General features: G+C 51.8%; 1 protein-coding gene across 12 annotated transcripts in view; it reads right to left on the bottom strand.

Annotated features, from left to right (window-relative positions):
• Nucleotides 1–16,168, bottom strand: part of AKT2 (AKT serine/threonine kinase 2) — a 52,211-nt gene that overhangs the window by 16,667 nt on the left and 19,376 nt on the right. For all 12 annotated transcript variants that reach the window (XR_002735150.3, XM_023229446.3, XM_023229456.3 and 9 more), the window contains 3 exons: nt 15,488–15,617; nt 9,473–9,601; nt 7,708–7,819 (listed from right to left, as the gene is read on the bottom strand). Coding sequence is in view for 11 of the 12 variants with exons in the window: in XM_023229446.3 (XP_023085214.2) it covers nt 7,708–7,819; nt 9,473–9,601; nt 15,488–15,533 (287 nt within the window). In the remaining variant the exon portion in view is untranslated. The remainder of the gene's footprint in view (nt 1–7,707; nt 7,820–9,472; nt 9,602–15,487; nt 15,618–16,168) is intronic.

The following is a 16,168-nucleotide window of genomic DNA, read 5'->3' as shown; positions in this document are numbered from 1 at the left end:
CAAAGTTGCAAGGTTGCAGCATTCGGAATTCCAGACGAAAAGCAAGGGCCTATGTCCAGGATCCTTCTCCAGGGTTTGCAACATGGGGTCTGGGGCAAAGGGGAGCTCCCCCTGAAGCTGCGCCTCAAGTATCTTCCAGCCCCCAGAGGAGAGCCCTGGGGAAACCATGACTGTAAAAATAACAATACTGAACGGCCAGCTCCGGACACCACCCTGCTTGACTCTCAAGAGCACTGCAATTCTCAAGAGCCAGCATTTCTGCTGTGGGGACCGAGGCACATCGAGGTGGAGTCACCTGTGAAGGTCACACAGCAGGGACGTGGCAGAGCTGGGACTCACCTGTGCACAGCCTACTCCTCCTTAGCACCACCTGCCTGTCCCTGAGCCTCAGCGAAGCTGCTGAAAGCTACGCGAGACCCAGGAGGGTAAAGCTGGGACCCTCTCTAGGGAAGGTTCGTGGGACGCAGCCAGGGAGCCCAGGGGCAAAGCGAAGAAAGAACTCTCCTCGGAAGCCATGATCTGCACCCGCCTTTCAGAGAGGGGCCCCCAGCCCCGTCCCTCAACAGCAGTCCCACGAACATCTTCCACTTGTGGAGGCTGGTGCCACTGTGTGCTCTGCGGGAGGACTCCTGTCACCCTCCCAGCAACCCTGTGTAGTAGGTACTGCCATTCACTTCATGCTAAAACAACAAGACCGAAGCACAGAGAGGCTCATCTGCCCACCTACAGAAGCCAGGGACACCACCCAGGCACTTCTACCTCCAAGAGCACTTCTCCCATCGGTATTTTTCGGAAACTTCCAATCCTCATTTGGGCTCGGGGCCAGGGGAGGGACATGGGGGGGAGCCACGTTCGCCCTACCAACACTGGGAAGGGCACAGTACAGGGCGAGCCCAGGCTCTGGGCCAGGAGCTGTGGGGACCTTGCCGCCCAATGCGCTGCCTGCCTTCCACACCAGCTGGGGACCTCACAGTGGGTGAGAGGACAGGCTCTGGGGGACGGCCTGGGCGTGGATCCCAGCTCTGCCCCTTCCTGCAGGCAACACAGGGCAGGCTGTATGCCCTTCCTGTGCCTCGGTGGGTGAGGCACTAGAGGGTCCTATCAGGGTGAAATGAGACCCTGGACATAAAAGTGCTGAGAGCAGTGGCCGGCACAGTGAGGTCTCAGAAGGCTGTCATGAGAGTTCGCCCAGCCAGCCTGCAAATGTGGAGTGTTTCTGTGCACCAGGCTTGTTCAGGGCACTGAGGATGCAGCAGGGGACAAGCCCATCGGGGCTCCTGACCTGAAGGGGAAGACAAGTGTGTAGAAGCTCCAAGGTGGGGGCCAAACAGGGAGACTCCTTCTCAGAGGGCAGTCAGAGGAGGCCTGAGGAGGTGATGTTTAAACCAGGACCTGAACAATGGCCATCCCCAGTGCCTACAACAGGCCCTTGGCACACAGCTGTGAAATAAATGAAACGGAGGGGAGGAGGCAGGGGATTGCGAGGGAAAGGAACCCAGGCAGAGGCAACTGTGTGGCGAAGACCTCAGGGCAGGAGCAAGCTGGGGTGTCTGCGGAAGGCGCACAGGTGCCAGAATGGCTGGAGCCAACAGAGGGGAGTGAAGGAGATGAGGACAGGGAGGAGGGCAAGCCCAGACCACTCCAGGCTCTACATGCCACCATGTTAGAGATCTGGGTCTTATCCTCAGCACCACAGGAAGTCGCTGAAGGGTTTTAGTCAGGGGGGAACAGGTCCCGATTTCTGTTTTAAGTCAGTAGCTGCTGTGCAGGCTACAGACTGGGGGTAGTGAGAGGAGACCCCAGCATCCTCCACAAAAGAGATGCTGCTGGCAGAGGAGAGAGAGGTAAGAAAGTCACTGGCGCTGCGTGTGCCAAAAGCTGCCATGGGCAGGCCCTGCGCCAGTGCCTTCACGTTTACTTCCTCCCCTGAGCCTCCTAACAGCCAGGGAACTGAGCCCCACTGAGGGAGGGACGTGGCAGCTGGCCTGAATCCAGGGCCTGAACCCCAGCCCTGGGCCATCCTGCGGGGCACCCCAGAGAGAAGCTCGGTGAAGCGGAGGTGGCAGGGCTGTCCTTCATGCACAAGCAAGTCCCCATCACTTCGGGAGTGACGGCTGACTGTGGGGACTCTCCCCTAACCATCACCTCCCCGACCTGGAGGGGCATTTACAGCTGGAAGGCATCTGGGGCCCTCTCTGTGTGCGGACAGCCTTCCTTGTGAGGATAAAATACATTAATATATGTAAAGTCCTCGGAACAGGATCTAGCTCAGAGAATTTAATTATTTTTTCTTCATCCAACAAACATTTACTGAACACCCATTTGTGTGCCAGATACATAAATAAATATAAATGCCCCACTTGGTGGACAGGTGCTGTGAAGAAAAGCACAGCTGGGGAAGGGCAAGAGAGTGAAGGGAGGCAGGGCAGGACACACCGGGGCGGCGGCACTGGGGCAGAGAGCTCGTGGAGTCGGGGAGAGCTGTGATGGCATCTCAGGGAAGAAGGCCTTAGACAAATGCCACAGCAAGTGCTGAGGCCCTCAGGCAAGAGATGTGCTGGGCATGTTTAAGGAACAGCAAGGAAGACATGTGGCTGGCTAAGTGAGAGTGCTTGTGGTAGGAAACACTTCTGGAGAGGTCGCTGGATCATACAGGACTCTGCAGGACACAGCACAGACCTCGGAGTTTACTCTAAGTGGGAGTAAAAGCCATTCAGAGTTCTAAGCAGAGAAAATACAGAAGATTTACATCAAGGCCAGGCACGGTGGCTCACACTTGTAATGCCAGCATTTTGGGAGGCCGAGGCAGGCGGATCACCTGAGGTCAGGAGTTCGAAACCAGCCTGACCAACATGGAGAAACCCATCTCTATTAAAAATAAAAAATGAGCTGGGCATGGTGGCGTGTGCCTGTCATCCCAGCTACTAGGGAGGCTGAGGCATGAGAATCACTTGAACCCAGGAGGAAGATGTTGCAGTGAGCCAAGATCACACCATTGTACCCCAGCCTGGGCAACAAGAGTGAAACTCTTGTCTTGAAGGAGAAAAAAAAAAGAAAAAAAAGATTTCTATCAAAAAGATCACACATGGCCAGGCACAGTGGCTCACGGCTGTAATCTTAGCACTCTGGGAGGTTAAGACGGGCGGATCACTTGATCCCAGAGTTCAAGACCAGCCTGGGCAACATGGTGAAACCCCGTCTCTACAAAAAATACAAACATTAGCCTGGTGTGGTGGCAGGCGCCTGTAGTTCTAGCTACTAGGGAGGCTGGGGTGGGAGGATCACCTAAATCCGGGAGATTGAGGCTGTGGTGAATCGTGATTCTGCCACTGCACTGCAGCCTGGGCAACAGAGACCCTGTCACAACAACAACAACAACAACAACAGAAGGATCATACTCATCTGATGCACTATTAAGTATTCTTGCCTGCCAAGACCAGGGGTCTGCCAACTTTTTTCATCAAGGACCAGAAAGCGGGGTGTGGTGGTTTGTACCTATAATCCCAGCACTTTGGGAGATTGAGGAGGGAGGATTGCTTGAGACCAGGAGTTTGAGACCAGCCTGGACAACACAGCAAGACTCTGTTTCCACAAAAAAATTTAAAAATTAGCCGGTAGTAGTCCTGTAGTCCCAGCTACTCAGGATCCTGAGGCATAAGGATGAGTTAAGCCCAGGAGTTTGAGGCTGCAGTGAGCTATGATTGCACCAATGTGCTCCAGTCTGGGCAACAGAGCAAGAACTTATCTCAATTTTTAAAAAAGTTTTAAATTTAAAAAATTTTAATTAAAAATTTAAAAGGGCCAATTATGTAAATTTTTTAGGCTTTGCAAGCCAGTCTTTGTCACAACTACTTAACTCAGCCATAGTAAGCCAAAAGCAGTCAGACTATTCATGAACAAATGGACATGGTCATGTTCCAATAAAACTTTATTTACAAAAATGGAAGGCAGGGCCCTAGTTTGTCAACCCTGTTCCAGGCCTAATTCTAGTTTACAAGAAATACAGACATGGAGAACAAAAGTAAACAACACCAAAAGAAAATAATATGACACACCCAGAAGGTGTGACATTCTACAAGACAACTAGCCTGGCTTGTTAAAAAAAATAATAAATAAATAAAAAATCAATGTCTTGGGGAGGAAAAAAAAAGACAAAGGGCTGGACTAGATTAAATAAAACAAGTCAAAGAGACATGTACCTTGAATGAATCCGGGTTTGAAAAACAATGTTCTAAAGGTTGCATATCCTTCAAAAGGTAACTAAAGAAATTCTAGTATGGCATGGATAAGGAGAAGTTACTAGTAAACAAAGATTAGAATCATCTCAGGAGTGACAGCATCATGATTCTGTAGGAGAAAGTCCTTATTCTTAGAGATGCCCACTGAAACACTAAGAAATGTCACTGAGTAAGAACACAAGTTCAAGTTCAGCATAAAACACAACCAGATGAGGCAGACACGGTGAATGCGGGCCTGCAGAGTCTAGGAGTGGGGCACCTGGATGTCCATTCATTATACTATTCTTTCAACTTTTCTCCAAGTGAAACACGTCTGCAGTGAAGTGGGGGACAGGGAGGACGGTCTCGCAAGCTGGAGAGGCAACCAGGAGCCCAGTGAGGAGGCGCTGCAGCACCTCGCCAACAAGCAGTCACCAACCAGCACCCACCTACCCTGCGACCCCTGCCTCCCTCTCCAGGCTTAAGAGAGGCCAGCTGACATCAGCCTATGTGGGCCAGAGCTGTGAGGACAGCATCAGTCAGCCAGGAGCAGGGTGGAGGGGGCCTCCCTCTTGCTGGGTTTCTGGCTCACCCCCTCCACCCATCCAGAGTTAAGGTCAGAAATCTGGGACCTGGTCTCTTAGTAGTTCCGGCAGTTTTCTCTTTGGCAACAGCAGCAGGTACCAAGAAGAAAAGGCAGGTGGGGCTCTCCAGCCTACAGAATCTGGGTAAAGGAAAGGGCACGTCGTCTTGTGAAAATGGAAACAAGACCATCTCTCCTGCCTACTAAAACACTTTGCTGGCTCCCCGCTCCCATTCCAGGCTGGCAAACTATGCCAGGTACTGCTGCATCAGCCGCTCCTGTTTATCATCCCCCTGCATCATGTAACAACCCTGGGACAAATCCCAATTTATTAAGCACCTGCCAAGCCCTGTGGGGATCTCCAACTGGAGTCCAAGGCCTTGGCTGAGCTCTCCAGCTTCCAGGGCCTCCACTTCCCCTCTTCCAACACTCCTGGCCCCTTGGTTCTCTAGTGACACAGAAACCCCTGTGGTGGCTGGAATGCATGAGCTATTTCACCTCCAGGCCTTTGCATATGCTGTCCCTTCTGAACTTTTTTCCTTGCTATCTCCGTGGCCAATACCTATCCAGTCTTCAAAACCCAGCCCCCAACACCCAGGACCTATACACCTACTGGTTTTGATCTGTTTTTATTGGCCATTCATGTTTTGGTCCATAGTTTTCAACTGAGTAGCACCTCAGCTGGCTTGAAACGGTAATTTTGTTCCCCTCAGTGGGGCAAGTATATTTTTTACCTTGGGAGGATATGCAACGATAATTATAGTATAGATTATAGTAACAAGTCTCATGATACTGTAGGCTCCTGAGCTGTACTGTCCAAGAAGGTAGCCACTAGCCATATGTGGCTATTTAAATCAATTAAAATAAACTAAAAAAATCCATTCCTTGGTGGCTGTATTTCAAATGCTCAATCGGCACAAGCAGTCAGCACAGGCAATTGGCACAGGCAATCGGCAAAGGTGCCTACTGGACAGTACAGACACAGGGCATTTCCACAATAGCCGGAAGTGTTCTTGGACCGCACTATTTTAGGGCTCTCCAGAAGGTCTGCTGAAACCTTACCCCATAGATAAGCTAGAAGACTGTTTCTCAAAGTGAAGCCCAAAAGGACAAAGTGGGGAAAAAAAAACATTTCCCACTGATTACAAAGGACTAAGCTCCTTAATCTATAAAGAGCTAATACATAAATAAGAAAAAGACCAACTATCCAACAGAAAAACAGACAATATAGACAGTTCAGAATAGGAAACTCACATGGCCCTTGAGGGTCAAACTCACCCACAGAGAAAGAAAGGAAAGTTAAACACCCCAAAGTGCTGAATTTTTCCACTGTTCAGACTGGTACAAATCCAAATGTTTGAAAACACAAGGCCATGGGGGCACTCTCAGACATCGCCTAATGGAAACATCGCAAAACTACAAACTCATTTTCCCAGTGACTCGGCAATCCTGCATCTAAGCACTCGTCACACAGGTCTACCTGTGCACACATCGAACAAGACAGACACGGCTATTTCACTGCAGCATTGCTTATAATGAGCCAAAGGCCGGAAGCAACCCCCAGCATCACAATAAAGAACAGCTAAATAAACACACCTGGGACACGCATATCCAACTGTCCAAGAAAAAGGGAAAGCAAAACATGAAACAAAGCAGCCGCATCTCTCCATATATCAAGGCAAATTCTCCAAGGTACACTAAGGGAAAAGCAAGTCCAGAAGCATGTACAATGCGACCTTTTGTATTAAAAAAAAAAAAGGGCACAAAGGTCTCCCTCTGCTCTTCGAGGGCACGTAAGAACAGTGATTAACTGGGGGGCGGGAAGGTGGACGGAAAGGACAGGGTGGGGGAAGCTCCACCTTACCATGTTTTAGTTTTGAAACAGATGAGTCTTTATCATCTCTTCTGATGACTAAATTGATTTTTTTAAAATGACACTCTGGACCAGCTGCCTCAAAATCAATAGAGATGCTCATTAACAACGTAGTTCCTGCCAGGCAGGATAGCTCATGCCTGTAATCTCAGCACTTTGGAGGCAGAGGCAGGCAGATCACTTGAGGCCAGAAGTTTGAGACCAGTCTGGCCAACATGGTAAAATCCAGTCTCTACTAAAAATACAAAAATTAGCCAGGTGTGGTGGTGTGTGCCTGTAATCCCAGCTACTCGGGAGGCTGAGGCAGGAGAATCACTTGAACCTGGGAGGCGGAGGTTGCAGTGAGCTGAGACGGTGCCACTGCACTCCAGCCTAGACAACAGAGGAAGACTCTGTCTCGAAAAATAAAAATAAAAATAGAGGGTCGGGTACGGTGGCTCGCACCTGTAATCCCAGCACTTTGGTAGGCCGAGGCAGGCAGATCACCTGAGGTCAAGAGTTTTGAGACCAGCCTGGCTAACATGGAGAAGCCCTTTTTCTACTAAAAATACAAAAACTAAGCTGGGCATAGTGGCACACGCCTGTAATCCTAGCTACTCGGGAGGTTGAGGCAGGAGAATCGCTTGAACCTGGGAGGTGGAGGTTGCAATGAGCCGAGATCGTGCCACTTCATTCCAGCTTGGGCAACAAGAGAGAAACTCCATCTCAAAAAAAAAAAAAAAAAAGAATGTAGTTCCCTGACCCTGGGCAGATCTCTAGGTAGTCACAGGTTTTGAAACGAGGCCCAGCGGTCTAGACTTTTCATGAACTCTGCCTGTGATTCCAATGCACCCGCAAGTCTGAGGGCAGAGTAGGGTCTTCAGACTAAGAACTCCAGCTCTTCACAGCCCCAGCTGGGGAGACCCCCCCCCCCCAGAAGTGCAGACTGGAAACCCCTATGTAGGGTCCCAGGGAAAATCTCTCCATCTGTACCTTTCCTCCTCACACCAGGCTTGGTCCCTCTCAAGGGTAGCCACACAGAGGCCCAGACTCACCTCTCGTCTGGAGAATCCACGTGGAAGGTCCTCTCGATGACTGTGGTCCACTGCAGGCAGCGTATGACGAAGGTGTTGGGCCGTGGCCTCTCGGTCTTCATCAGCTGGCATTCTGCAGGCAGAGGGAGCAGACAGCAGCGGGCTGAGGGGACAGCCCTGCCAGCCTGCAGCCCGAAGTGCCCGAGCCACCTCCCACAGGCCCAGCCCCATGCCAGATGGTGCTGGGGACACTCTAGGGACTGAGACAGCCCTAGCCCTGCCCTCACGGGGCTCGGGGTCTAGTGTGTGTGTGGAAGGAGAGGAGCCCACCAGAGAGTGATGGCTGCACAGACAGGGCCGTGACGGGGACAAGCCCAGAGGTGTGCAGAAGCCAAGAGGCAGCATCCAACCCAGCCTGGGGGATGGGAGGACTGCTCAGAGGAAGCGGCTTCTCTGAACTAAGCCCTGAAGGAAAAGGGAACTTAGAGGGTACATGGAGAACAGATGCCCAGAGGTGAGAGGAGGTTCAACATCCTCAGCGGGTGGCCAATTCTGCTCCAAGGGTAAGGAGGGGTAAGTGAGAGACAGGCCTGGAGAGGTGGGCTGGGGCCATCCGGGCAGGGCTTTGGAGGCCATGGGAAAGAATCTGGACTTTGTCCTCTGGGCAGCAGGGAGCCCCAGAAGGCTTTAGATAGGACACAAACAGATTGAGACTGATCCCTCTGGTTGCCATGTAGAGGGTGAGACTGAAGGTCAGAAGGCCAGGGAGGTGGGCAGGCAGCTACGGAGGATGGGGCCACACCAAAGTGGAGCCCTGCAGATAGGCCATGGGGAGAGGGCACTGAGGACCAGGCCCAGGCCTCTTGGCCTGCTGTCCATGAGACGGAGACAGGAATAGAAAGCTGGGAGAGGCCTGACGGTCAGGTTGGGATGTGGCAGGTATGAGGGACCTAGAAGACACTCGGGGAGACGTGTCCAAGGAGCAGCCTGGGACAGGCTGTGAGTTCTAGCGAGACACTGAGGCTGGGAACAGATGTGTCAGGGTCACCAGCACACGTGGAGAGCAACCAGGAAAAGGCTTCACGCAGAGCAGCATGGGACGGATGCTGGGTTCCAGAGCATGGCAGGAGAGGACGGTGGTCTGAGCTAAGGCCCTGGCGGTGGAGATGGGGGTGCCTCTGTAACGTTCTTAGCAGGCAGAACAACAGGACATGGTGACCCATCAGGTCAGCAAGGAAGGAAGGAGGAGGAAAGGGGCAGGGGTATCGATAGGACTGTATTCTCCAAGGCTCAGTCAAGGGCTTGGGGCTTGTGAAACTTCACCGCCAGGGTCTGGTTGGAAGGCATCCCTTTGGGTATCACGGAGGGACAGATGTTGCGAGGCCAGCCCTGTGACTGGCTGAGTGGGAAGCTGCGACCCCTCTACGTCCGAGGGACAGAAGATGGAGGCTGTCACCAAAGCGCAGGATGGGACGCACCGGCCACCAGCTGGGGATCCCAAGGCCTGGCCGACAGAAGCTGGCACCACAAGGAGGCGATGCATGCGGCTGGGTGTGGGCAAGTGCCCTGGCTTCTCTCTCCCTCCCACTCTGCATCTCCCCACAGGACAGCCCCACCTGGCCAGCTAACAAGGAGGGAGAGCAGGGGAAGGGCGAAAATGGATCCAAGGGCAGGCAGGCCCAGGAGAGGCCCAAGGCTCAATGACCAAGTCCCACGAGCCCCTAAGACCTGCCAGCCATTCTGTGAGCACCAGAACACTGACCCACTCACTCATCCCAAGACACACCTGCTACAGAGAAGTTGTTTAAGGGGGGAAGGGTCTGATCAGGGGCCTCGGGCCTCTCCTTGTACCCAATGAAGGAGCCATCGCTCTTCAGAAGGAAGTACCGTGGCCTCCAGGTCTTGATGTATTCACCTGAAATGAGGCAGGAGGGGAGGGAGAGAGGTTAGGACAAGGTTGAGCGATGTCCCAGGTGGGTGGCAGGAGGCCCAGTGTGATGGTGACTCACGAGGGGTACCACGGGGCGGGGGAGTGCAGGGGACACACGAGAATGCCTCTCCCGGAGGAGCCCTCCAGGTGGCCCCTGCTGACGCAGGCTGGGGCGCTGGGCTGAGCCCAGGTGATCCACAGGTCATGCCTGGCAGGAAGGTGCCAACAGCAGTGCCCTGGGGCACCAGTTGCCTCAGCGTGTGGCCAGGAGCAAGCTGTCTGTGCCAGCTCCTGGCCTAGTCCCAGGGGAGGCCCCGGCTTCCAAACACACTTGCCCTGTGGCCCTGTAAGGCCAAATCCCACAGGCTGGGACTCACCAATAAAGCTGTGCAGGTAGATCAAATGCCAAAACACCTCTGTGCCAGGTGGGGTGGCACTGCTGCCACACCCTCCCAGCACCCCTTGATTCCTTCCAACTGTTCTTCACCACGAATATCCAAGCACCCTACACACACACACACACACACACACACACACACACGAACCCACTCCTTAGAGAGCTGCTAAGGATTAAAAGGAGATGGTGAAACACAAAACCTTACACACAAATGTCCGCAACAGCATTATCCATAAAAGCCATCAAGTGGAAACAACCCTAATGTCCATCAACAACGAATGGATAAACAAAACGTGGCAGATCCATACAACGGAAAACCATTCTGTCATAAAAAGAAATGAAGTACTGAGACGTGCTGCCATGTGGAGGAACCATAACTCATGCTGAGTGAAAAAAGCCAGTCACAAAGGGACCACATATCATTATGATTTCATTTATACAAAATGTCAAGAATAGGCAAATCTACACAGATGAAAAGTAGGGCCTGGCGTGGTGGCTCACGCCTGTAATCCCAGCACTTTGGGAGGCCAAGGCAGGTGGATCACCTGAGGTCGGGAGTTCAAGACCAGCCTGACCAACATGGAGAAATCCCGTCTCTACTAAAAATACAAAATTAGCCAGGCGTGGTGGTGCACGCCTGTAATCCCAGCTACTTGTGAGGCTGAGGCAGAGACTCCTTGAACCCGGGAGGTGGAGGTTGCAGTGAGCCAAGATTGCACCATTGCACTCCAGCCTGGGCAACAAGAGTGAAACTCCGTCTCAAAAAAACCAAAAACAAAAACAGACTGACTATGGTGACAGATGCACAACTCTGAATACACCAAAAGCCACTGAACTGTATACTTTAAATAGATGAATAATGTAGTGCATCAATTTTACCTCAACATTGCTATTAAAGGCCAGCACAGTGGCTCCCACCTGTAAAATCCTAGTACTTTGGGAGGCTGAGGCAGGTTTAAGTCTGGAGTTTGAGACCAGCCTGGGCAACATAGTGAGATCCGGTCTCCACAAAAAAATTCTTTTAATTAGCCGGGAATGGTGGCGTGTGTCTGAAGTCCCAGCTACTCAGGAGGCTGAAATGGGAGAATCACCGGAGTCCAGGAAATTGAAGCCATGATGGTGCCACTGCAGTCCAGTCTGGTGACAGAGCAAGACCCTAGCTTTTAAAAATAATAATAATAATAATAATAATTTACAAAAGCCTCCAAAAAAATACTTAACCAAGGGGGTGAAGGGCTTGTATACTAAAAAACATTGTTTAAAGAAATTAGAGATCTACATAAATGTAAAGATATCCTATGTTCATGGATGAGAAGACAATATTGTTAAGATGGCAATACTACCCAAAGAAATATACAGATTCAATGCCAACCCTATCAAAATTCCAACAGGCTTTTTCTTTTTTCAGAAATAGAAAAGTCAGGCTGGGCACGGTGGCTCAAGCCTGTAATCCCAGCACTTTGGGAGGCCGAAACGGGTGGATCACGAGGTCAGAAGATCGAGACCATCCTGGCTAACACGGTGAAACCCCGTCTCTACTAAAAAAACACAAAAAACTAGCCAGGCGAGGTGGTGGGCGCCTGTAGTCACAGCTACTCAGGAGGCTGAAGCAGGAGAATGGCGTAAACCCGGGAGACGGAGCATGCAGTGGGCTGAGATCCGGCCACTGCACTCCAGCCTGGGCGACAGAGTGAGACTCTGTCTCAAAAAAAAGAAAAAAAAAAAAAGAAAAGTCAATCCTCACATTCACGTGGAATTTCAAAAGGCCTCAAAAAGCCAAAATAATACTGAAAAAGAAGAATAAAGTTAAATACTTTCCAATTTCAAATTTACTATATAAAGCTACAGTAATCAAAACAGTGCAGTATAAGGACACCCATACAGACCAATGGAAGAGAATTCAGAGCCAAAAAATAAACTCAAATATCTATACTCAATTGATTTTTCAATACAGGTGCCAAGATCATTCAATGGGTAAGAATAGTTTCTTCAACAAAGAGACTACATTTTTTCAAAACGAAAGAAAAGAAACCTAGAAGAAAAAATATCCTTACAATTTTTTTTGTTAATTTAAATACTGTTCCTTGCGGAGCAGGGAACAGTGACCCATAGGCAATGTGCCCAGAGTAGCCTATCCACACAATCTTATCCCTATTCTGCAGATGAAGAAACTCAGGCAACTGGGTATCCACATTCAGAAGAATGGAGTTGGACCCCTACTTCACACTACAAACCATATACAAAAATAAACTCAAAATCAATTGACCTGAATCTAAGAGCTAAAACTACAAAAACCGTCTAAGAATACATACGAGTAAATCTCATTACTTTAAATTTGGCAATGAATTCTTAGATGACACCAAATGCACAAGCAACAAAAGAAAAACTTAAAGTGAACTCATCAAAATTAAAAACCTCTGTGCATGAAAGGACACTGTCAGGAAAGTAAAAAGATATCCTACAGAAGGGGTGGAAATACTTGGAAATCTAATAAGAGTCTATTAACCAGAATACATAAGGAACTCTTACAATGCCAACAACAAAAAAACAAACAGCCTGATTTTAAAATGAGCAAAGGACTCAAATAGACATTCCTCCAAAGATACACAAATGGTCAACAGAAAGATGAAAAGATGTTCAGCATCATTAGTCATCCGGCAAACATAAATCAAAATCACAATGAAGGCCAGGTGCGGTGGCTTACACCTGTAATCCCAGCACTTAGGGAGGTCGAGGCAGGCAGATCACTTGAGGCCAGGAGTTCAAGACCAGCCTGGTCAACACGGTCAAATCCCATCTCTACTGAAAATACAAAAGTTAGCCGGGCATGGTGGTGCACACCTATAGTCCCAGTGCTTGGGAGGCTGCGGCCTGAGAATCATTTGAACTCAGGAGGCGGAGGATACAGTGAGCTGAGATCGCACCACTGCACTCCAGCCTGGAAGACAGAGCAAGACTCTGTCTCGAAAAAAGAAAACACACACACACACACACACACACACACACACACAAACAATGAGGTACAACTTTACATGCCCAAGGATGGCTGTAATGAAAAAAAACAAGTGTTGGCAAGGATATAAACTGACACCCTCATGGACTGCTGGTGGGAATATAAAATGGTGCAGCTGCTTCCTCAAAAAGTTAAATATAGAATATATCACCCCAAGGTCGGGCACCCCAGGGCCCACCTCACCTTGCCCACCTCTGCCAGCAGCTACTCAGAAACATGGGCACTAGAAAGGCCGAAGAGTGCAGGTGTGCACATGCGTGTGTGTAGGGTACAAACCTGAGACAGGTGTGTCAGAGTTAGGCCATCCCAGATGACAGGGCAGGCCTGCGGCTGGGTCATCTGGCCCCTTGTAACATAAATGGGGACACTGAAGACCCAAGAGAGGCCAAGACTCATTTAATGCCATCAGTAACCCCTGCCCCTCCGACAGTTCCGCACCCATCCCAAGGCTCTCACAGTCCAGCCTAGTGAGCCACAGCCTCTGCACGTGCAGGCCACGGGGACAGGAGCCCATGACCCTGTGTACTAGCATACCACCCACACACCATGCCAAACATTCATTCAACCATTTACTGAGTGCCTACTATATGCCCACCATTTTTAGACATGCTGGGGATACCACTGTGAAGAAGCCTCATGAAAATGCCTACCCTCGTGGAGCTGATGACATCAGAGGTCTGGCTCGTTAACCCACCTTACGGATGTGAAACCAAGGCTCAGCGAGGTGACATGGCTCGCCCACAGTTACACCAAGAGGAAGCAGCGAACCAAGGTTAGAACCTTGATAGCTGCCAAGGCTCAGGAAGCTCCATCGACAACCCCAAACTCCAGGCTCAGGCTGGGGGACTAGGCCAAGGGACCTTGAAAGCCATCTCTGTCCAGAAAGAGCAGCAGGACACCAATCTCCTCTGCTCAGTCAGGTGCGGAGACTGCTCCCAGGGAGGGGTCTCCATCCCTCATCGCTGCTCCCTGTCTGCAGGCTGGTACAGTGCAGGATGCACGGCTCTTCCTGATGCCTGCAGCGCCAGCGCCGTCAGCCTCCTGCTGCTCTCTGAACAAGATCACTTAGCCCCTCAGGACTCACTGGCTGTCGCCTCTGGCATAACTGTGAGGCTCACTCCCCAACTTCCTTCAGGCCTGTATTCAGATGCCCCCTTCTCAGCGAAGCCCCTCTGGCCGCCCTGCCTGCTTCAGGCCCTCCCATCCTCACGTTGCTTGTTTTACCTCCATGGCTCACGCCACCGTGTGACACGCTTGTCTGCCTGTGAGCTGTCTGCCACCCCATCAGCGCCCAAGATACCAACACGAGGATGGGATGTTTGCCTGTTTGGCTCACTGCTGGACCCCGGGACCTAGAACAGTGCCTGGCCCATAGGCGCTGCTCAGCTCGTGTTTGCTGAATGAATGCAAGTGCTCACAGGGCAGCCACCCCCACACCTGGGGCCCTTCCTCCCAGGGGGAGGCTCACGGAAGCTGGCCCGGGACAAAGTCGTCTCTCAGCACGTGGCACTTCTCCCCATCTGCCTCCCAGTCTTGCTTGGCAGCCACTTGGGGACAAACAGCCCTGGGGTCAAAAAGGGTCTCTTCCCTGTCCTAACTTCACTAAAAGGGGACCTCAGCTTCCCACTAGTACAAATGGATTAGGTCATGCATCGGCTCACGACATCACAGAGTTGCTCTTGTCTGGAGTGCCAAAGCCAAGGTCCTTTTCCATGGCCTGCGGATGCGACACGGCTGGATCCTGCGTTGCTCCCCTGCTTGCCTCCCCCAGCTCGCCCTCACTCACACTGCTCCAGCCACGCTGTTACCAGAAAACACCAGGCACATCCCCACCTGGGAGCCTCCGTCCTTGCTGTCTCTCTCCCTGGGACACCCTTGTCCAGCCAGTGCCTCACCTCCTCCAGGCTCCAGGCCTCTGATCACTGACGTCTCCTCAGGGCAGCCTCTCCAGGTCCTCCCGCCCCCAGCCCATTGCCCTCACTCACAGTTCCCACTTTTCACCCCAGCACTTGCCATCCCAACATTCCATGTCTACTTATTTACTGTCTGCTCCACCCCCAGTGGAACGTAAGCTCCATCAGAAGACCACTGTGTCCTGGAGCCCAGGGCTACCTGGCACAGCCCACAGTCAGTGAATACTTGCTAACTGAATGAATCCTGAATATTGCCTCACTGTGTTACTTCAGTGACATGACTTCCCCTCTCTGGCCCTCAGTTTCTTCATCTATAAAATGGGCTATGAATGAGATCACTCACGCACAGGCAGATCCCCACTCTCCTGCCCAGGTGACCGCTGAAGGAGTCCATGGAACAGGGGCATAAGCAGCTGTGGGCCTGGGGCTGCGGAATGCTGGCTCCTCAGGCTGGTAAGACCCTCTGCCTCTGCCTCTTGGGGCACAGCTTCCACGAGGAGCCAGCGTGGGAGAAGGAAGCAATCTGGCGGGCAAAAGCGGCCTCTTACCGCGCTTGTGGAGCCAGCCTTCTTTGATGACAGACACCTCGTTCATGGTGGCAGCGTGGCACGCTGTCACCTAGCTCGGGACAGCTCAGGGCAGCAGGACATGCAGGAGGCGCCGTGGACAGGGCACAGTCTGCAAGACAAGAGAGGAGCTAGTCAGGGTGGGAGGGGATTCCACACCAGCCCCTTCCCTGAGGACACCGAGCTCTGAGGCCCTCTGGCTGCTCTGCCCACTCGGCAAAGGGTAAGGCCAGCAAGGGTGGCGTGGAGCCCTGCTCTCAGGGATCCATTCTGAGCAGAGAGATGCGGCCATGTCCCCACAGACCCCAATCTGGGGAAGCAGAGCTCCCTGGCCTAAGCGCAGGCCAGACCCCAAACTCAGGACACTCATGCTTGGGGGAGGTGGCCCCTCCACCCCCAGTCACTCCTGACTGAGCGAGCATCAAGGTAGCCGTGCTCTGGCCCCCATGTCACTCCCATGGCCCAATACTGAGGTAACCCAGTATGAATCAGACAGCCCAGGGCACCTGAGGGAGTGCGCAAAGCCACCAGCATCTGCCTGTCCCCTCACCATCTTACACACACACACACACACACACACACACACACACACACACACACGTGTGCGCATGCGCACACAGCCACCAGCATCTGCCTGTCCCCTCACCATCTTACACACACACA

Source organism: Piliocolobus tephrosceles, chromosome 21, assembly GCF_002776525.5.
Source record: "Piliocolobus tephrosceles isolate RC106 chromosome 21, ASM277652v3, whole genome shotgun sequence".
In the NCBI taxonomy this organism is placed as follows: Eukaryota; Metazoa; Chordata; class Mammalia; order Primates; family Cercopithecidae; genus Piliocolobus; species Piliocolobus tephrosceles.
The sequence above is the reverse complement of the archived record's forward strand: the minus strand, read 5'-3'. Positions and strand labels throughout refer to the sequence as shown.